General features: G+C 41.9%; 1 protein-coding gene and 1 non-coding gene across 3 annotated transcripts; both read right to left on the reverse strand.

The window, feature by feature from the left end:
• Positions 1-982: 982 nt before the first annotated feature.
• On the reverse strand, positions 983-17,958 carry Lactb (lactamase beta). Of its 2 annotated transcripts, XM_040739917.1 has the most exons (7): positions 17,538-17,958; positions 17,139-17,205; positions 13,254-13,444; positions 12,440-12,791; positions 9,386-9,551; positions 4,185-4,250; positions 1,633-1,761 (listed from the first exon to the last, which is right to left on the reverse strand). In XM_040739917.1, coding segments are annotated over exons 1-7 (1,191 nt in total). In that variant the 5' UTR covers positions 17,886-17,958; the 3' UTR covers positions 1,633-1,760. The 2 variants fall into 2 exon arrangements, with proteins under 2 accessions (XP_005075564.1, XP_040595851.1); XM_005075507.4 differs by lacking the exon at positions 4,185-4,250 and having other exon boundaries at positions 983-1,761; positions 17,538-17,950.
• Positions 17,959-22,197: 4,239 nt separating this feature from the next.
• Positions 22,198-22,304, reverse strand: LOC121137721. The gene has a single exon (XR_005875028.1). It is a non-coding gene; the product is annotated as a U6 spliceosomal RNA (small nuclear RNA).
• Positions 22,305-22,640: the final 336 nt, after the last annotated feature.

Raw genomic sequence — 22,640 nt, forward strand, 5'->3', positions numbered from 1 at the left:
ATGTAGGGCTGAGAAATACAGAAAAATTATTTCATAAGGTATATAAAAACTCTTGTGTCTCCCTGTGTCCACTGGCACATGGATAATCTCCAGCATATACCATCCAGGACTATTGCAACAAAATATCCCAAAGTCAACACTACAGTAAGCTGTCTGGAGCCTACCTTCAAGATGGCTCCTAATGATTTTCAGTATTCTTCCCTACAATGTATCAGGGTCGACCTGTGACTCTTAGATCAATAGCATTTGTCACATGTGATGGTATAGAACTGTCTCTGCTGTACTACCTGCTTCTGTCACCATGTGCCTTCCTTGCCATGATGGATGGCAACTCTGACAATGCAAGCCTTCATTTTCCTCTGTTGTTTCTGACAGGTATCTGATCACAGTGATGTAAACAAACAGACGTAGTGAATTCTGGCTGGCTTGTAACATATACTGCATGTGCCTGCTATGTTGTATTTCCACTCACTCTCATCCTCTCTTCCTCTCTCCTTAAGTTGCTCTTAAGCACACAACCATGACATAGTAGCCGAGCAGCCACATTGGAAAACCCATGTGTGACAAACTGAGGGACTGACTGCAGGCTGTCTTGGGACAACTACCATACCTTATCAGCAACCTCTTTACAGACTGCCCCAGATCCACCCAATTGCGTTAGTCTTCAATTGCAGGAATGGTGGGAGGATGGATACATGCTTCTTCTAAGCTGCTATGTATATATTCAAGAATACTCATGAATATATCATGCATACGTATTTCTCATGAATGTGTGTTCACTGTTACATTAAAAGGTCTTCTGTTACATGGGATCTTCTCTATTACACATTCAGATAGTGATGTTTTAACTAGTGTAGTGACTCATGCCTATTAGCAGGGACTTGAGAGGTAAAGCAGAAAGGCTGAAGTTCAAAGCCAGTCTATGCTACACAGCAAGACTATAAAGAAAGTAAAACTAAAAAACCTAAAGACTAAAAAGTACTGTCTTTTATCAGAATATTTTATTTCAAGAGTTAACACTTTTTTTTCGAAAAGTAGAAACAAATGTTATTTCCCTGAGTGTAAAGAACTAATTGTACAATAAGAAGGCAGTTACAAAATTAAGCAATTAGAGGTACATAATTCTCCACATTTAACTGTACTCTATTACAAATGCATTCTTAAAATTTTATGTATTTTGGGATGTCAACATTTCAAAGAACAAAAGGCTCACTGTGGGCCGGCACCATTCAGGGTTATTCGGCTCTGTCTTTATCAAATTCCAGGGCAATCTTCAAAGCAGTGCTATTGAGGCCAACGGATTGCATGTTACATATAATTGAGACGATTATTCCTCGTGGGGGAACCTTGTTATTTATGGCTTCTGGGTCCAGTTCTTCAGGGAGGACCAGCAGGACGCTGCTGGCACCCACTGCTCCTCCCGTGTGTGAGGCGTAGTGCCGCTGCTTCCTGCAGGAACCGTATGTTTGCTTCTTTTCTACAACACCCCACGCCATTGCATACTTGCCCTCCTTATCCCAGGACATTTCTGTGTTAGGGACCGGGGTCCACATCATCACCATCGTTTCTGGCTTGAGATATCCAGGTAGGAGATTTTCATTTGAATTCTTAAATAGCCCAACTTGGTAACCATACAGCATTGCATTCCCAAACTTCAGAAGGTCACCCACTGTAGACAGAAATCCACCACCAGCCCATTTATAGGAGTTATCCACGTAAGGTGTGTTGACAAGACGTTTCTTTTTATTGTAAACATAAAATCTAAAATAAAGTAAGAATGGTCATTAAAATTTTAGTATATTATTATTAACTTTACATATGGCAATGAATAGGACTGTGTAAAAATGAGGTGGGCTCTATTTCAGTGTAGTAAGCACACATACAAGTACAAACTAACCATAAACTTTCAGTATGATTCAAATGATAATAATAACTCTAAGCTTGTAAACCTGAACTACTAATTTTTTTTTTTCTAGACAGGGTTTCTCTGTGGCTTTGGAGGATGTCCTGGAACTGGCTCTTGTAGACCAGCCTGGTCTCGAACTCACAGAGATCCGCCTGCCTCTGCCTCCCGAGTGCTGGGATTAAAGGCGTGTGCCACCAACACCTGGCTCAAATTAGCTTTTTGTGAAAATTTTGTTCAGTAGAATGGTAAACAGAACTATTCTTAGGGGCTTTCTTCTTTAAAAATGGAACACAAATTCTTGAAAGTTGCTGGTATTTGCTGGGTTGGGATTAAAGGCGTGTACCACCACCTCCTGGCTTGAAAATGTTTTCAAAGCACTTACGTATTACTTCTTCTTTTTTTTTTTTTTTTTTAGTATAAGAGGCTTAGAAGCCAGCTAAATTTAAAAATGCACATGATAAGGATCTGGGGGTGTAGCTCTGTGGTGACGCTCTTGCCTAGCATGGGTGAGGCCCTGGGTTCCATCTGTGGTACAGCAAAACACAACCTGGTACAGCACAGAATCAACTACAAATAGCAACCTCACTTAACATGGCATTAACACTTCGAGTGAAGCATCCTGTCTGACATTGCTATCGTTGCTAATGGTTGCACTTAGCTCTTAATGGGCAGCTTTTAGAGTCAGCACCATGACTGAGGGCAGGAAACTGAAATTAAGAACTACAAGACTTGCTAGGCGTTGGTGGCACATGCCTTTAATCCTAGCACTTGGAAAGCAAACGCAGGCAGATCTCTGAGTTCGAGGCCAGCCTAGTCTACAGAGTGAGTTCAAGGACAGCCAGGGCTGTTACACAGAGAAACCCTGTCTCAGAAGAAGAGGAGGAGGAGGAACTACAAGACTGCCCCTCTTGACAGCCCCTTTCCAAGAAGAACTGCCAGGACTTTCCCTGATGCTAAGAAGGCAATGACCACAAAGGGGCAACATCTCTGTGCAAGTGGCAGTATCATGTGTACATGCTACATCCTGGGTCTCAGCCTAGGATGACTTCCAAGCAGAAGACATACTTCCTGGGAAGAGCTGACCTGGCTCTACCCTGCATCTCCTCTGTCACTATATCTGAGTAGTGAGGGGGCCCTAGATCATGGTGAAATTGCTAATAAAAACTCATTGAAAAATAAAACCAAATAAAATAAAACCAAAACAGCCACATTTAAGATGAGCCTGCTAGTCTGTCAGCCAAAGGCATGAAAGAGCTTAAACCAAGAACAATGCTTAGTTCTAAAAGACCAGGAAACAAACAGAAGGTGAAGCCATACCTATAATATCAAGTATAACAGTCCAGAGGACTCCTTTGTTTTGTTTTAATCCATCAATTTAGCAAGCCAGAAGGTTCTCCTTTGTTTCATACGGTACTGCACTCTATCACTGAGCTTACCCAGCCTCAAAATAAGATTTTTATTGCAAGTATTACACCAACAGAAAGTGAGACCTAATAAAGCAATGGATCAACTTAAGGATTTCTACACCAACAAACCAAGTTCCCTTCAAAGGCAAAATCATACATTTGCTCTTGTGGATGTTAGCTTAGACTTATTTTATTTACTATTAGTGTATTTTTCTCTACAGACTTAATATTGTATATTACCTATACAGAATCACTGTTCCTATCCTTTTAGTTTGAGAATGTATACAGTGTTCTTCCAGCATGTCAGAAGAGGATACCAGATATCACTATGGATAGTTGTGAGCTACTATGTGGTTGCGTGGAATTGAACTCAGGACCTCTGGGAAAGTAGCCAGTGCTCTTAACTGCTGAACAATCTTCGGTTCCTATTCTTGCATCTAGGAAAGCCTCAGTTTTATTCAGGACAATAATGGAATCAGCTAGGCATGAAGTCCACCCCTCCCTTATATCAAACTGGCTTTGTGCTACAGTTCTGATAAAAAATAAATGAATATTTTGAGGTATAAGATGCTGGATGAGCAGACCGTTGGTGGCACACGTCTTTAATCCCAGCACTTGGGAAGCAGAGGCAGGCCTGGTCTACAAAGCAAGTTCCAGGACAGCCTCCAAAACAATACAGAGAAACCCTGTCTGGGAAAAAAACAAAAACAAAAACAAAAACAAAAAAAGACGCTGGAGGAAATAGTGATGCACTCAGGTTTCACTATGTTGTTTTTCTGTTTGACAGGGTCTCGCTGTAGCCCAGGTTAGTATACAACTTGTTCTGTAGCCCAAGCTGACCTCTCTCTCTTCATCCTCTTGCTTCAGCTTACCAAGTGCAGTTGTGTATCATCATGTTCTGCCTCAATGGTGATACATTAAACGAATGTACACATACACTAAGAAGTGACAAAAGAGACAAATATTCTTCAGTAACTCTAAAGAGTATTGGTCAAGGTATTACAACAAATATGATATAACAAGTGTGATTATGCCAACAGCCAGTAGACTAACAAAGCTGTAAACATCTCATTTTCTATAAAATAGTATAGAAAACTATTGGAAGGAATGTGATTACTAATTTTAAAGTTTTTCTGGGTACATATTTTTGTGGATTCATTGTTGTTTGTTTTGGAGACAGGGTCTCACTTTGTAGATCATGCTGGCCTTGATCTCACAGAGATCTTCCTGCCTCTGCCTCTCTAGTGCTTTGATGAAAGGTGTGTGCCACTACTCCTGGCCTGGATACATATTTTTGAAAATATTACCTTTACTCCACGAACAGCTCTAAAAAACTATGCCTTTAATCTTTAAAAAAAATTACAAAGAACGACAGATATAGTGACACACCCCTTTGGTCCCAGCAATCAGGAGGTAAAGGATCTCTGTGAGCAGAAGGCCAACCTGGTCTACATAGCCAGTTCTGGGATAGCCAAGGCTACACAGAGATAGACTCTGTCTCAAAACAAACAAACAAATAACAAAAAAGAAAACCCACAAAAAAGAATCAGAGTTGAGTTTAAAGGCCTAAAGAAATAATGTATCAAATCATATCAAAATAAGGTAGAGGTGATATTTTTTTTAGTTGTCTTATTTTGTGTTTGTTTTTTGTTTGTTTGAGACAAAGTCTCTAGTGGCCAAGGCTGTTCTCAGACTTTCTCTGTAGTCAGGTATTCTGGTAAGCTGTGCTACCATATCTGATTTTATGAAATGCTAAGGAGGCATATATGCATAGAGCTTCCCGCAGGCTATGCAACCGCTCTAGTAACTGAGCTACATCCTCAGCCTTAGGGCCTTATTTATATCAGCAGTACTTATAAGTACAATGAATCAACTACCACTTTCAGGTGGGATCATTAAGGTCCTATCAAAATCCAAGCAAATCAGGGCTGGAAAGAGGGCTCAGCAGTTAAGAGCACACACTGCTCTTGCAGAGGACCAGAGTTCAGTTGCAGCACTTATGTCTGGAAGCTCACAACCTCCTATATCTCCAGATCTAGGGATCTGCAGCTTCCTTGGCCTCTACTGGCACCTGACTCATATGAACAAACATATACCCAATCATATACATACATAATTTTTATAAATAAATCTGTTTTTTTATTTTTGGTTTTTACGAGACAGGGTTTCTCTGTATTGTTTTGCAGGCTGTCAGTCCAGCCTGGCCTCGAACTCACAGAGATCCGCCTGCCTCTGCCTCCCGAGTGCTGGGATTAAAGTCTGTGTTACCACGGCCCGGCAAATAAATCTTTTTTTAAAAAAACCAAACAAATAAGCAAACCTTTTATATTTGAACTGATAGGACCCTTCCCTTCCACTAAATATCTATTGTAGCTTTTCAAAGAATGAGAGCTAAAAAAAGACTAACTCACCATCACATGCTATATTTTGATTTTTTGCAAGTTATGAAATAGCAAATGATAGCTGATCAACAATCTGCACAATTACAGAGCCTTGGCTTTCAGATGAGAAACAGGCTTGGGCTAGGGAGATAGTCAATGGGTAAGAGTGCTTGCTGTGCAAGAATAAGGACCTGAGTTAGAATCCTTACCACCCACATAAAAGTCCAATATGCCCACACATGTCTGGAGCTCCAGTGCTGGGGCCGGAGGCAGGTGGAGCCCAGGAGCTTGCTGGCAGTCTAGCCAAGGTTCAGTAAGAGAACTTATCTCAAGAGAGTAAGGCAAAGAGAGACGGAGAAGGACACCTGACTCCCTGGCTTCTGAATGTACACTCATGGGTTTACACACACACACACACACACACACACACACACACACACACACACACACAGGAGAGAGAGAGAGAGATCATAAAAGCAAAGCTCAGCCAGTACACACAATGTCCTTCTCCCCCTCTCACACAGACTTACTCATCTTAAATTTTAGGTCTAATTCACAATAAGCTCATATAAGTATGCTGTTGGCACTAGAGAGTCTTTCTTTCTATTCCACTGACAAACCCTGGCATTTGCATTTGTCCTCTTCTTACATTCCCAGTAGAGTATGATGCTAGACCTACAGATAACACCGGACGATGTGATCCCAAACAGTGAGAGTCTCAAGTGCTCAAGAGCCACAGGCCTTTTCAAAACTTAAAATTCATTACTTGTGTTAACCTAATTTCTTCTGTGTCTTTTAGGTCACAGACTGATTTGTAATGCATACTTAATTCTTTAAAATAAGGTGGCAACTTAAAATGATAACTGAGCAAAAACAATGTAAGACTGAACAAAACTAATGTGGAGATGGGAAAATAAAGCTTAAAACTCCCAAAGTACCACCATTTCATTTGTTTCTTTTGAAAGTACCAATAAGGCCCTTTGAAGCATATTACTATTCCAATTCTTAAAAACTGAACTCATAGTAAGGAGAACATTCTGTGGTGATATATTATTTATGATTTATTAAGACTTGCTTGAAGATTCAGAAACAAAGTCAGCCACAAGTCATAGAAGCCAGGCACACACCTTTAATCCCAGCAGCCAGAAGCTAGGAGGTAGGGGAACACATCCTAGGACTCAGGATTAAGAGGTAGACAGATCTCTGAATCCAGAGCCACCCAGATCTATACAAGATTGAATCAGTCTAAAAGAGAGCCGGGCCGTGGTGGTGCACGCCTTTAATCCCAGCACTCGGGAGGCAGAGGCAGGCGGATCTCTGTGAGTTTGAGGCCAAGCTGGACCGACAGCCTCCAAAACAATACAGAGAAACCCTGTCTCATAAAAAAAATCAGTCTAAAAGAGAATTATAATTCATGCCTTTAATCTCAACACTAGAGGGGTATAAAAGACAGGAGCAAGGATTCAGCATGAGGCATTCATTCTCCAGCCATTCTGAGGAGAGGTTACAGTCTGAGGCTTGGTGAGAGCTCGTGGAGACAGGATCAGCTCCTTCAGCCTGAGGTAGAGGTGAGAACTAGTGACCAGCTGCTTTGCTTTTCTGATATTCAGCTTGAAGTTTGAACCCCAATATCAGTCTTTGGGTCATTTATTAATTCGTATTACAACATTCCTCATTCCAACACAATGAACACACAAAAATGAGCATCTTAATGTTCACTGTTAATATACAGAATATCAGCTATAAAACACTGATTAAAAATATGCACTGGGCACGGTATTACATGCTTCTGATCCTCGATCTCAGAAGGTTGAGATAGGGGGATTTTGAGTTCATGGCCAGTCTGGGCTACATAATGAAGTTGTCTCAAAACTCAAAAAATAAAAATATATACATATAGGAGGTTGGAGAGATAGCTCAGCAGTTAAGAGCACTTACTGCCCTTGCAGAAGACATGAGTTCAGTTCCCAGCACTCAAACTAAGAGACTCACAGCTGCTTGAAACTCCAGTTTCAGGGGATCTGACACCCCTTTTTTAGCCTCCATGAGCACCTGCAACACATATCACATAAATTCATGCAAACACATACAGATAACTAATATATCTAAATATCTAGATATTTAGATATAGAGATATATACATGCACACACACATATATATGCTGGGTGGTGGTGTGGGTGGTGAACACTTAGAAGACAGAGGCAGAGTTTTGAGGCCAGCCTGGTCTACAGAGCAAATTCCAAGACAGCCAAGGCTGTTACACAGAGAAACTGTCTCAAAAAACAAACAAGCAAACAAAATATATGCAACTTAATAACCATTTGCCCATATAATAGCAATGACAGAGTCTGACTCATTGATCAAAGTAACCCACAAATGCATAGTAGTATGAATAAACACATAGATAATAAGGGAGGAAAATAGTTTTCTTCTAATAGAATTCCAACCAACAAATGTAGAAGCAGAGAAGGGCTGGAGAAGATGGTTCAGTGATTAAAAGCACTGGTTACTCTTCTAGAAAACTTAGGTTTGATTCCCAGCACCCAGCTCACAACTCCAATTCCAGGGATCCAATGCCCTCTTCTGGAATCTTAGGTCAATTGCATACTCATACACACAAATACACACGTACACATTCACACACAAATAAAAATTAATCTTTAAGCCGGGCATTGGTGGCACACACCTTTAATCCCAGCACTTGGGAGGCAGAGGCAGGTGGATCTCTGTGAGTTCCAGGACAGTCTCCAAAACAATACAGAAAAACCCTGTCTTGAAAAAAGAATCTTTAAAAAATAGAAGAGAAACCTGGTACCACTTTAACAAAGCCACTAAAACACTGTTACTTCTGAGACACAGAGCAAGTAAATGAGATGCGGATTACCAGGTCAGTCCTTGGACCAGAAGCCATGCGCATGTGCATATGTACATCTGTGAGTGTATGTTACAAAGGACATCACTGGAAATGAAGTTTGCAGATTTGATTAAACCACTGCATGAATGTCCTCATTTTTAGAAGATACACATTTAAGCATTTATGAGTTATGAATACCATGTCTGCAGCTTATTTCCAAATAGCTCAGGAAACATCATTGTATAATCAGATAATATAAATATGGAATAACTATAACATCTGGGGACTCTGGATGACAGGTCTATATGAATTTGTTATACTATTGCAACTTTTTCTAAGTAGAATTACTTCAAAATAAACTTTAAGTAATGAAAAATAAGAGGTAAACACAACATTAAAAATAAGAAAAGATGTTTAAAGACCAAATTATGTAAGCACATAATAGGTAGAATTTTGGCTTACTTACTCAGATGCTTAAGTCTTGACTGCTACTTTCTTTATAGTTCTCATTTTCCCCCTTCCCCTTTGTGTTAGTCTTGCTCTAGCTTGGCACTCACTATGAAGTCTAGATTGGTCTTGAACTCACAGTAATCCCTGTACCTCATCTTCTTTGTACTGGGATTACAGGTGTGAGACACCATGCTTGATTTACTAAACATCTTGGGGTACCACAAGCATATGCATTTCTTTCACTTTACTCATGAAGAACAAGCATGTGGAAAGGCTCCCAGCATGTGGCAAGCTGATTCTGGAAAGGAAACAAGGGCAGCCTGTGTTTCAAACTGACGGCGCAGTGTTAAGATGTGACACAGCTGGACACAGCAGATGGTACTTTACCTTGCTCTGTTGTAAATCACGGGCTCATTTTCCTCCTGTACAGTTGTCAGCATGTCCAAGTCATGGAAAATCTTCTGCATATAGTCCAAATATTTATGTCCCGATGCTCTCTCTACTATGGCTGCCAGCAGGGAATAGCCAAATGTTGAATACAAAAACTGACTACCTTGAGACATCATTGCATGGGGAGAAGGGAAGAAAATGCTTGATTATTATTTAAATATATGCAAAATACATTCCCATTAAAAACAGACATACTTTTAAAGTTGTAATATTTTACTTCAACATCTAAAAGTAGGTTGTGGATGACGTGCCAACACACTGAGTTAACTTTGTTTTTTTTTTAATTAATTTATTTATTTTTCAGTTTAAATTTAGATAAGAAACAAGGTTGCTTCACAAGTCAGTTCCAGGTCCCTCTCCCTTTCCCTCCCCTTCTCCCGTGCCCTCCCCTGAGTTAACTTTGTAATGTCCACGCTTAATTGAGCCTGCTCCAGAACACAGAGTGGCATAATGATCAATACAGGGACTTTAAAGTTGCATGAATCTCCTCTTTTATCTGAAAATGAAATAAGCAAATATATCCCACCTCAAAACAAAACAAAATCCTTCAAACTGGCAATCAAATAGAAAGGTGGAAGAAAAACAAATTTGATTTCCCCATTGTCTTTTTGGGGGCAAATAGAAAGTGCTAGAATTGAACCCCAGACAAGTGCTAGAATTGAATCCTAGCACAGCACAAGCTAAAACCCTGAGTTCCAGCAGGGCGTTGGTGGCGCATGCCTTTAATCCCAGCACTCTGGAGGCAGAGGCAGGTGGATCTCTGTGAGTTCAAGGCCGGACTGGTCTACAGAGTGAGTTCCAGGACAGCCTCCAAAACAATACAGAGAAACCAAAACCACAAAAACAAAAACAAAAAAAACCCCCAACAAACCAAACAAACAAACAAACAAAAAAAACCCTGGAGTTCCTAGAAGAGCAATGATATAACAGAGAGATGCACAGCCTCTCGACTTTCTTTTTACAGATACAAGGCAGAACAACTTTATTTTACATTTTGGTACACTTAAGGGCAAGAGTGGAGTTGCTGGGTCTCTAGGGTGTCAGTCCTTAACTAGAGCTTTAGAGGTCATTAGGACTCAGAGCTACTTTTCCAAAATGTGCACCTGAAGGCATTTTCCTTCTGGCTATCTGATTGCCCACAAGTTTTGGATGCCAAGGGGAGGATAAACTGAGTCACAGGTTGCCCTCAAATTTAGATTTGCCCTTGAAAAACCTTTACAGGCCATCTGCATAGCAACACAAACATCATTGTGCATGGTAGGCCAGTGCCCAACCATTGGACCACACAATTAGCTAGCCCTTAATCAAATAAATGCCGTGTTCTCCTCAACACATCCCACTGTTTAAGGTATAAGTAGGCATGTGAGTTTATTTATTTATTTAGATCCACCTGCCTCTGCCTCTTGAGTGCTAGGATTAAAGGTATGCACCATCACTGCCCAGTTATGACTTATTTTAATAAAATATATGTAAACATAAAAAATTTGGTTTCAAATACATGTTTAAATATAAATATATATACACATATGGTTTATTTTGGGTTTTTATTTCTTAAGATTTTATGATCCATACTAAAAATGGGTAGAAACCTTATTTTTAAAAACAAAATCCATAACTATATTTTCATTGATCTTCTTAGTTATATTTATATAAAATGTTGATTCATAGTAAATTCTTTTATTTATGTATTTTAAAAAAATTAAGTGCATGGGGAAATTGAGTACCTACTTAGGGTAGTTGACCTCCCAGGCCTGAAGAGGGCATGAGATTCCAGGATGGAGCTGGAGTTATGAGTGGCTATATGGGTGCTGGGAACTGAGCTCAGACTCTCTGTGAAAGCAATACATGCTTACATTTAACCACTGAGCCATCTCTCCAGTCCCATAAAATGACTTTCAAACTGAAAACAGTACATCAATCTATGGTGAATTTAAGAAAAAAATTATATAAAAAATAAAGATAAAGCCAAGCATGATGCTACACACCTATAATCTCAGCACTTGCGAGACTGAGGCAGGGGGACCACATTTGAGGCCGCCTGAGCTTCACAGTGAGCCACTACCCCAAAGAAAAAACAATTATTTTTATAGTTCAGTTTTTAGGGGAAGTAAAGGTGAGTTGATGGACACTAGCTTCTTAAGGAACAAAGGTATAAAACAGGCTGCTAAGCCTTTACCTGCTAATCACATACACGTGTAGCAGCAACACCTTTGCCTCTCCACCTGTGACCAGGTTTTGTCTCAACAGTCACCACAGTTCCCATGAACTGTGCATCTTGGTACTGAGCATCTTCTATGACTGGGAAGCCTTTCATGACACGAAAGCTAAACAGCTACCTGCCTGGCTGTTAGGGGAGATAAGTCAGTTGGTAAAGAGCTTGTAAAGCAAGTAGGAGGATCTCAGTTCAATCCCCAGAACCCACATTTTAAAAAAAAAAAGTTATGATGCACTTGCAATCCTAGGTCTAGGAAGGCAAAGACAGGTTAGGGTCAGCCAGCCAGACTAGACTTATTGGTGGGCACCAGTCAATGAAAACTGGTTTAAAAAATAAGGCAGAGTTGGCAAGATGGCTGCAGAGGTAAAAGTATCTGTTGCCAAGACTGATGCCCTGAGTTCAACCCCTGAGATCCACATGGAGGAAGGAGAACTGAATCCTGGAAGTTGTTCTTCAACCTCCACACACAGAGCGATAGATAGATAGATAGATAGATAGATAGATAGATAGATAGATAGATAGATAGATAGACAGGTAGATAGATATGTAAAAAACAAACCAAGGTGAACTCTTCCTGAGGAATGATATCCAAGGTTGTCCTCTGGCCTCCACAAGCATGTGTTGTGTACCACACACACACACACACAACGCAGGCACTGTTCTGGCCCATTACAATCATTAACTTTACTGACAGCAGTTATGATGGTACCACCTTGGGTTTTCTGAAGAAAGAGGACTTCAATAACAACTTTGTTAGGAGAGGAGTTAGCACTCACCAGGTTTAAAGAATAAAGGATCATTTTTAAATAATCTTAGGGATTCAATTGAGTTTTCAAATTTTTCTTTCAAGTATAATTCGCCTTGATCAAAATCATTCTTTTTCTTGCCCGGCTTTGAGTGCCGGCACCTGGCTTCATTCTCCTGCTCGGCTTTTGCTTTAGGGGAGTCGCTCTTTTCATGATCTTTGCCTCCCTTTTCTTTCAGTTCTTTCTCTTGGTCAGATGGCATTAACCCTTTCATCATCTTCATGGCTTTATAAGCTTTCTCCTCTTTCACTTTTCTCATGTCCTTTTCATAATGACGAATTCCACTTAAGTGGGAAATCAATAATCTTGTTGTGACAGAAACCTAAAAAAAAACATAAAATTCAATTACAGCTGGGCATGGCGGTGCCCACTTTTAATCCCAGCACTCAGCAGGCAGAGGCTGGTAAATCGCAATGAGTTTGAGGCCAGCTTGTTTTACAAAGTGAGTTCCCCAAGACAGCCAGGGCTGTTACACAGAGAACCCCTGTCTCGAAAAATCAAAATTTAAAAAAATTCAATTACAGTGTTAACCTGCAAATAACAAGCCAACTGCCTTGGAATGGAAGACTAACAGTCTCCACACAGAAACGTTGTTGGGAAAATGCCATGCACAGATCCTTGCTTTAAGTTACAGAAATGTAGTCAACAAAGTATCATTTACATTGAAAATGAAATCTATGAAACCAAAGAAGAAACCAAAGAGTTCCATTAGATATTTAAAACTATAATTCCAGTGTAAACCATGTGACATACCAGTGGGAGAACGAACTGGGGGTGTCACTACCTTTTCACCCTCGTATTCTTTTTCTGGGAACTCCGGAACATAGTGCTGCACGGGGAGGTCCAGATCCAGTTTCCCTGCTTCCCACAGTTTGGCCAGAGCCACCATGGTAAGACTTTTGCTGATGCTTGCAATTCTCATGACTGTTTCAGGTTTGCAGGGTACCCGGTTCTCCACATCTGCATAGCCTAGACCTTCAAAGGAAATAAAGTGGTAAGTCTGACACTGAAACTGCATCAATTAAAACACGCTATGTATCAATTTTATGAGATATTTAAACTGGACTTAGAGGGATGAGAGTCTTGCTGATACTGACAATAGGAAGCCTAATGACAGCCAGGCATTGGTGGTGTACGCCTTTAATCCCAGCACTCCGGAGGCAGAGGCAGGCAGATCTCTGTGAGTTCGAGGCCAGCCTGGGCTACAGAGCGAGTTCCGGGACAGCCTCCAAAACAATACAGAGGAACCCTGTCTCGAAAAACCAAAAAAAACCCACAAAAAACAAAAAACAAAACAAAAGGAAGCCTAATGATTTAAGTTTATAGCTGAACTGGAATTTTACCTAGCACCCAACACTTTCCCATCTGATATGCTCAGATATTAATTGTTCTTATCTTAACAATATGATGATTACCCTTTTTTTGTGTTTTTCTGACAGGATCTTGCTACATAGCCCAGGTTAGCACTGAACTCAAGATACTCCTGCCTCCATCTGGGATTACAGGAATTTAGCTATTCTTGACTGTCAACTTGACTACATCTGGAATTAACTAAAACCCCCAAATAGAGAGCACACTTGTTCTGCTTAATTTGAAATGGAAAGATATACTTTCTAATCCAGATCTTTGAGGCAGGAAGATATACCTTTAATCCAGATCTAATCTGGGTCAAGCCTTCTGCTAGGAACCTATATAAGGACATGGCAGAAGGAAGCTTTCTCTCTCTGCCTGCTTGCCCTCACCTTGTTAGCAAGTCTATTCCTACTACTGGCATTGAAGCCTGCTTCTTTGGGGTTCCAGCATATACTGAAGACCAGTTGAGATATATAGCCTCATGGACTGAGAGACCACTGGATCTTGAACTTTCCATTCATACTCAGGCATTGTTGGAGTAGTTAGACCATAATCTAATAAATTCCATATATGTGTGTGTGTGTGTGTGTGTGTATGTCTTTCTCTCGCCCCCTCTTTCAGTGGGTATATATATGTACATATATACACAGATAATATATATATATCATATAGATTGAAAAAGAAATATATGAAACAAAATCAGAAACCAAATAATTCAATTATTTAAAATATAATTCCAGTATAAATTGTGTAACATACTTTATACACACATACACACATACAGACATATATATATATATATATAGAGAGAGAGAGAGAGAGATTTATTCTATAGATTATGTTACTCTAGAAAACCCTGACTAGTACAGATTTTAGTACCAGACGAAGTGACAAGTGTTGCAGCCAGATCTATATCATCATGCTTGCTACTCCACATTTTAAATAACTTATTTATTATTATTATTGCCTTCTCCATTTTTGAGTATCTTCACTGAATTCTTTAAAATAGCCAGACACAGGGGGAGAGGGCACGGGAGGAAGGGAGGGAATGGGAGAGGGACCTGGAACTGACTTGTGAAGCAACCTTGATTCTTATCTAAATTTAAACTGGAAAATAAAATAAAAAAATAGTTAAGGGAAGATGCAAAATACAGAACAGTTTATAGTATGCTAATTTTGTGTACAAAAATAGAAGATATATGAATATACAGATACCCTTATAAAAAAAATAGCCAGACACAAAATGAATGTAAAAACATGCCAAACTCCCTAGACACCTACCAAATCCAGCTTGACCAGGGAAAAAACAATATACTGCTAATTTTTAAAAGTTTCTTCTAGAAAAACAGTTTGATTTCATCTTATATACAGGGTGAAAGTATGCAATTAGATGTAAGAAATCTAAAGAACTGAAGTCTGAAAAAAATAAAGTGGTAAGTGAAAATATTTCTATAAATCTCCCACTTAAAAGCTGGCACTTAATTACATTCTATTTATTATTTTTATTCTTTCTCCCTGGTGTGTGTGTGTGTGTGTGTGTGTGTGTGTGTGTGTGTACATAAAAGCCAGAGGACAACTTGCAAGAGTTGATTCTCTCCTTCCACCATATGAGTCCCTAGGATTGAACTCGAGGATTGTCAAGTCTGGACTCTTTGGGCACCAAACATGCACATGGTGCACAGACATACATGCAGGCAAAACACTCATACATGTAGGATGTGTGCCCATACATCTTATAGAGGGTAGAAGTGAATGTCAGAGCCTCTGGGACTGGAGTTACAGACAATTATGATTCACCACCCTAATCTGGGAGCCCTGCAGGAGCTCTGCAGAAACAGCAAGTGTTTTTAAACCAACAGCTCATCTCTTTAGCTCTGCCCCTGAGTTAAGATCTTGCTGTTTGCACCCCAGGTTGGCTTCAAACTCAAGGTGATCTTTCTGTCTCAGCTCTTCAGTGCTAGGGTTATAGGTGCCTGTTACCATGCCTGTCTTATTAAATTTTTTTGCTACAAGATTTTTCACCAACTAGTTATATTGATTAGAATACACATATACTCAGGGGAAGTATAATTTTTCAAAATCCCACTGCTGCTAGCAACGTCTTCTAAAACTACTACTTTCCTTAAATAATACCTGAAATATCATTTAATAAAAACTGAGGTGACAACTGGAGCAGTTTGTCTGCAACAGTGAAGTTATATTACAAAACAGTGCTTTGATAAACATCATAAAACAAATATAAATGCCTCTCTCAAAGCTTCTAACTTTGGGGGGAAGGAGAGGGGACTAGGGTCTCACGTTACTCAGGCTAGCCTGGACACACCATGTGACCTTGAACTTCTAATTCTCCAGTTTCCACCTCCTGAGCAATAGGACCACAGGGCAACACCACTTTAATCTATGTGGTACAAGGGATCATACCGAGAGCTCCCTACCAACTGTGCTACACTCCAAACCACTTCAAGCTTTCTGTTGATAAAAAATAATCCAACAATTAATACTTCTGCCTAATAAAATAATAATAGATTGTAACTCATTAAGGGCAAGTGATATTGTGTATCCCTAGTATTTGGAATAGTGCCTTTTAAAGAAATGGGGAATAAAAAAACTTTCTGAACTAAAGAATAAAATTATATAGAGCTGAAGTTTTATTTACTCATCAGGTCTATCTACAAGGGCTATATGTGATGGTGGATGTTTAATGGATTGTTCTACATTACACTTTCAGGCCAATAAATCCACTCTTAAGAGTAACCTGGGAGAAGAAACAAGCCATTTTGAACTTGAGTCACATTTTAATTATTTGCTTACTTTTGGATTTGAAGCCAGGCTTTACACAGTAAGGTTACCCAAGTGATTTCCAGTGAGCCACACACCTAACCTGGTTAGTTACATTTTAAACTTTGCAGTGAAAGATAAAACGGCCTGATTATTCTACAGATACATTGTCTCTACAATATGTGCCACTTTTTGCAACTCCAACCAATAAAATATCAGTATTTATTTCAGCAAGTTACAAAATGAGCCACTAGAGCCGGGCGTTGGTGGCGCATGCCTTTAATCCTAGCACTTGGGAGGCAGAGGCAGGGGGATCTCTGTGATTTCGAGACCAGCCTGGTCTACAGAGTGAGTTCCAAGACAGGCTCCAAAACAATACAGAGAAACCCTGTCTCGAAAAAACAAAAACAAAAACAAACAAACAAAAACCGAAAAACAAAATGAGCCACTAAACAATACTTGTGCAGCCCAGTCTCGAAAAACAAAAAAAAAAAACAAAAAACAAAATGAGCCACTAAACAATACTTGCGCAACCCACCTTCTGACCAGACTTCCTTTCCATCTACAGAAACTCCAATCACTATGCCGGGGGCGCCAACCTCATCCTAAGAGAAAAGAATAAAGATCTAGGTGTATCAAAAGTGCAATGTTTCTATACACAGGGAAGCGCTCTCAGGCTGGGCCTACTGACCCCGCCCTCTCAGACCCCGCCCACTCTCCGGCCCCGCCCACCGGAGCAGGGGTTTCGCTCAGCTAGCGATGGCCCGCGAGGGGTAACCAGGGCTCGCTCTTTAAAGGGGAAGGGGCGGTCCCTTCCGCGGTCGGTGACCTCAGCTGCGACTCGAGCAACCCCGAGAGCGTCAACCCGCGGCCCGGCGGTCGGGAAACGGGAAGTCTTTCTCGGAAGCTGCCGCCCTGGCGTCCGCTGGGCCCGCACCTTGATCCGATGCAGCAAATCGCGGCTGCTCTCGATGGCTCTGGAGAAGCCCCTGGCTGCGGGCGGCGCAGGCGTGTGCGGGCTCCCGGGGCCCAGGGTCTGCTCCTGCGGCTGCTCGGCACTTGCAGCCTCGGGGTCCGCGGGGGACTGAGTGGGGACGGCGCCCCGCAGGCCCACCGCCAGCTTCGCCCCGAGAGCCAGCCCCAGCCCGAGCCCCAGGCCCCCAGCCCAGCCAAGGCTCGTCACAGGCAGGCCCGGTCGCCCGTGCGCCCCGCGCCGTCCTCTGCTCCAGGACGGGCCCGTGGTGGCCGCAGCCCGAGCTGTCACACTTGACAGGAGCCGGTACATGTCGCCGCCGCTGAGCCCACTGCCTCAATGCTCGCGCAGGCCCGGCCTGCGGCTGGCAGGACGAGAGGCGGGGAGGGGGCGGGGCCTTGCAGTCCGGTGCAGTTGAGTCCCTACGTGTGAGCGACGAGCGTATCGAGCGTCTAGTCCTGGCCTTCTTTAGGCCTTCTGGCTACTAATCCTCACTGGTTCCTCCCCTCCCTTTATCGCTTTCTTCTCGCCGCCTCCCTTTCATGTCTTTGTCCCTTCTTTGATCTTCTCTCTCTCCTCCCTACTCTTTCCTTCCTTCATCTCTCCCCTCCTCTATTCTCTTTGTCTGCTTTCGCTCTCCCTTCTTTCCTCCCTCTATCCTTTCTTTTCTTTATTGCCTTCACTTACTTTAGTTATTTCCTTCTCTCTCTTCTTCCTTCCCACTTTATCTTCTCTCTCCCTCTAGCCTCTCTTTCCTTTCCTTTTTCTCTCCTCCTTCCCACTCTCCCTTCTTTCTTAAACACATGTGACATCCTTAGACAAGTTTCCTGTCCAAAATCCCATCAATACCTTCTTGCCACCGGATGCACACCTTAATAATACTAACCTCTGGGCATCGCTGAGATATTTGAAGTAGGCATCTCCTAGCAGAGGCATGGGCTTTGGGAAGCTGGGAAGTGTGTTAGCTAAGACCTGTGGTTTCCCTGTAGTGCCAATGGAGGCAGCTGCAGCAAGTATAACACGACCTGGGTCCACTGGGATGGCTCGGCTGCCATTCCATGCCCAGGCCTGTTCCCTGCAGCACTTACCAGCTTCTGGGGTAGTCTAAATAGTAAAGTCCTAATGCATGTCTCTTTCCCATCTATGTAGTTAAAAACAAAACAACGCCCCCCTTTCCCTCTCACGTGGGATATCATGCCCCATTCGCCCTCGGCCCCGCCCCGGTTACGGTTTCTCTTAACTTTTTGGCTTTGACTTTGAGATCTGTCTGGCAATGATTTGTGAGTTCCTTCCCAGCTAAGGATTAGTTTCAGTGACTGGCACATGGTAAACTTCAACAATATTATTGAAAAGTCTGTGTGAGGGTCGTGGGAGATAGCTTGGCACAGCTGGAAGACCTAAGTTCAGTTCCTAGCACTCACATAAGCTTGGCTGGATAGTGTATGCTAGTGTGAGAAATGAGTTTTGTTTTGTTTTGTTTGTCAAAGGAAATTAATCAAACAAGGACTCATGTTTCCTAAACCCTCCCCTCCCCCTTTGTGTGGATTAGATGCAGTTATCACCTATGTCAGGGATAAAAGACAGGATCCATGTTGGCCCTGGTGTGTTCCTAGCCAGCTTGGGTTCAGGCACACCGTTTTCGCAAAGTGAAATGCCTAGCCAAGATACTTTTTGCTTTGTGTGTCTTTGTGTGACACTGAGATTATTATTTTGTTAAGATTTACTTATTTTATGTGGACGAATGTTTTCCCTATATGTATGGCTATTCACTACATGTGTGCAGTGCCTTCAAAGGCCAAACAAGGATATCAGATCTCCTGCAACTAGAGTTACAGACAGTTGTGAGCCATCATGTGGGTAATGGGAATTGAAACCAGGTCCTCTGGAAGAGTAGCCAGTGCTCTTAGCTGCTGACTTATCTCTCCAACCTCAGCAACCCCCAATTACATTCCAGTTCAAGAAAAACAGAGACAGGAGGATCCCTGGGGCTCCTTGGACAGCCTATCTTGGGTGACCTGCTGCAGGCCAATGAGAGAAGCTGTTTCAAAGGAGGTGGATGTTGTTGCTGAGGATGTCACCTGAGGTTGTCCTCCAGCCTCCCCATGTATATATGCATACATGCATGCATGTACACACAAACAGGTATATACACATGCACAAAGAAAACTCTGTATGAATGAGTTTTAGAATGTACTTTTAAGGACTGGGGTATAGCTCAGGTGGCAGCATGCTGGTGTAGCATGCATGAAGACCCAAGCTTGATGTCCAGCATCACATAAGCTGGGTGTGGTGGCACAAGCCTGCAAGGCTAGCACTGGGGAAGTGGGAGTGGGTAGATCAGAAGTTCCAGGCTATTCTTAGACACATAGTGAATTTAAGGCTAGCCTGGGATACATGAGACCCTGCCCCCCCATAAATGCACTTTTTATAGAATTGCTGCTGCTGTTTAATTCTCTGAAGATTTCCATTTTCAGATTTTGACTTTTAACTTGAACGGATCCTTTTAGGGATCTGGATAATAGAATTTAAGTCAGGAGGGGACCTTAAGCAGCACTGGGCTATTCATACCTTTGGTGAGACCTCACCATCCTTAGACTGTTAATGTGCACTGGGTGACTTCTACTCATTCTTGATTTAACAGCAGACATCATCTCTGTTATGGTTAAAGTTCCACCCAAGCCCTCCTCCCCTATCTCCCTCCAAATCCTGCTACATCTCAGAAAGCCCGCCAAATGATGCCCCTCCCCCCCAGAGGTGCTCAAGACCACTCCCACTGGGTATTTAAACTGCCTCCTGTTCTTTCCCAACTCCTCTCTGGGGGACTGGAAGGCCATCCGGCCGCACTATATCCATTAAACATGGACTTTATTTAATTCCGTTTGATTTGGTCTGATTTGGATTGCTGCATCAGTGGAGAGGTTTAATCAAGGTTTATCAGTCTCCCTTGCAAGTCAGAAAAATAATGCTAAATGGAAGAACCAGGATCCAGCCAGTCTTCTTGTTCAGCTCCCCTGAGAACTTGCAAAATGACCAAGCAAGCGAGTCTATGTTGTGTGTTAAGACTTACATTGGAGGACTGGTGAAATAAACGGTTCAGAGGATGGAGATGCCTGCCACCAAGGCTAAACAATATGGCAACCACAACCTCCAGACCAACATGGTCAAAGGAGAGAATTTACTTCTACAAGTTGTCCTTTGACCTCTACCTGCTTCAGGAGCAATTCTGAAAGTTTTACAGTCTGTGGGTTACTTGTGCCAACAAAGGCTCTGTCATTGACCAAACTCTAGTCAAGCTCTTCTTAGTCTTTGTTACTAGGCCTCAGCCTTGGCCCTCAAACATGTTTTCTCACAGCTCAAGGCTGAATTGCTGGATTGGCCCTATTTTTCTTCAAAATACCTGGCTGAAAAAATTCAGTTTCCAGAGAAAGGTTACCGTTTGTTCCAGACACCACCTGAAGATAGAATCCCTGTCTCCTAGTCTTGGCGGATGGGGGCATAAGTGCCAGTTAGCAAACTGGATGGAATTCACATGGGGCAAAAGTCTTCCACTTCTAATGATTTTCCACACTCCTGACTCAGCCCACCCCCTCTCTCTTCTCCCATTCCATCACCTCTGCCCACATCCTATGGCACTTAACTCTGTCTCTGCACTTGGCAGTTACAGAAGAGTCTGCCTTGGTGCTTTAACTCATGCCCAGCTGGGTCTGCCTGTGTCACACGCATCAATCCAACCTGTGACCCCTGAGAAATGAATCCTTGCTTTCAAAGCAAGCTCTTCTTATGCGCATTCACTTTGAGGTTCGTGGAGCTGTGCATTTAAGGGATGTGTGATTTTCCTGTCTGCATTTTAATCTTTAACGTAAAATCTTATAACAAAATAAAATCCTGATGAAGGATAATTTAGGAGTTGCAAGCAGAAAAGGCTGCATACCCCAACATGCAGTGACAAACGCACAAACACACATGAGGACTGGGAACACAGAGGAACTGAAATGTGGTGTGATTACAGGTGCTAATATTACAGACTTCTCTTTTTGAAAGACTATTTGTGGATGTGGGAGATCAGTTGGTAGAGTGCTTGCCTAGTGTGCTAGGTTCCATCCCACGCACCACATAAACTAGGTGTGGTGGCACATGCCTAGAATTCCAGCACAAGGAAGGAGGAGGCTGTGGGGAAAAAAAGAATTTCCACCTGTGAAGTCTGGGTCAGATATGTCCTTTTTAAATTTACCCAGTGTAATTATTCTGGCATCAGTGCATGCTGCAGCTCACTCTTCTTTATTATTTATTTATGTTCATATACAAAAAGATAAAACTTGAAATTGTTCTAGATATTCCTTCCTATTCTGTTACAGGGGTGTGACTGCTCCTTCACACAGGGGGAAGGACTGCATTCACATGGATTTGTTTGAGGGCCCAGAGTAGCATGCAAGCAGCTAAACCCCAATTTAGCAGATCCGATTCCAAACTTGAGGAAAAGGAGCGAAGATACACTGCAAATGAATGAACTAGTATGCAATCAATGTTCTTTCCAAAATGTTGGTGTTTTGCCAATATAGGTGCATGGGTATCTGCTTCAGGCCATGTTGGGTGTCTGTGTGATATATATCAGCACACTTTTCAAAAACCTATGGATCATTTCATGAATTTGAGTGAAATACTTGCCCAGGGGCCATGCTAATCTTCTCTGTATTATTCCAACTTTAGTAAATGTGCTGCCAAAGTGAGCACAGCTTGCTGCTTTTCAACAAGCAGTAGTATTGCATGTATGTCTAAAGCACAATTCACTTATGCACTTACCAGTGGACTGAGCTATTCTAATTTCAACCATTGCACATGAAGCTGCTATACTCACAATTTCTTGTCTAAATGCAGGTTTTTACTTCTCTTAGAAATTATAGCTGGAAGTTGGAGTTGCAGAGTCATTTCATAACTTATTTAATTGTGCTCCAAAGGGCGGCATTTCTCCTGCCCATCAGCATTGCGTGGCAGTTTCAATTCCTCCATGTAGCAGCCAACACTGGCTTTCTGTTGACAGTCACCCCAGCAGATAGGAACTGGATCTCA

Source organism: Mesocricetus auratus, unplaced genomic scaffold (assembly GCF_017639785.1).
Source record: "Mesocricetus auratus isolate SY011 unplaced genomic scaffold, BCM_Maur_2.0 Super-Scaffold_100691, whole genome shotgun sequence".
NCBI classification, from domain to species: Eukaryota; Metazoa; Chordata; class Mammalia; order Rodentia; family Cricetidae; genus Mesocricetus; species Mesocricetus auratus.

Excerpts from the sequence above, each read along its gene's own strand:
- Lactb (XM_005075507.4), bottom strand. The coding sequence starts at position 17,885 with ATGTACCGGCTCCTGTCAAGTGTGACAGCTCGGGCTGCGGCCACCACG. Across the intron at positions 13,445-17,138 it reads AAAGGAAGTCTGGTCAGAAG|GTCTAGGCTATGCAGATGTG; the intron begins GTGGGTTGCGCA and ends TTTCCTTTGAAG. Across the intron at positions 9,552-12,439 it reads TCCTTTATTCTTTAAACCTG|GTAGTCAGTTTTTGTATTCA; the intron begins GTGAGTGCTAAC and ends TGATGTCTCAAG.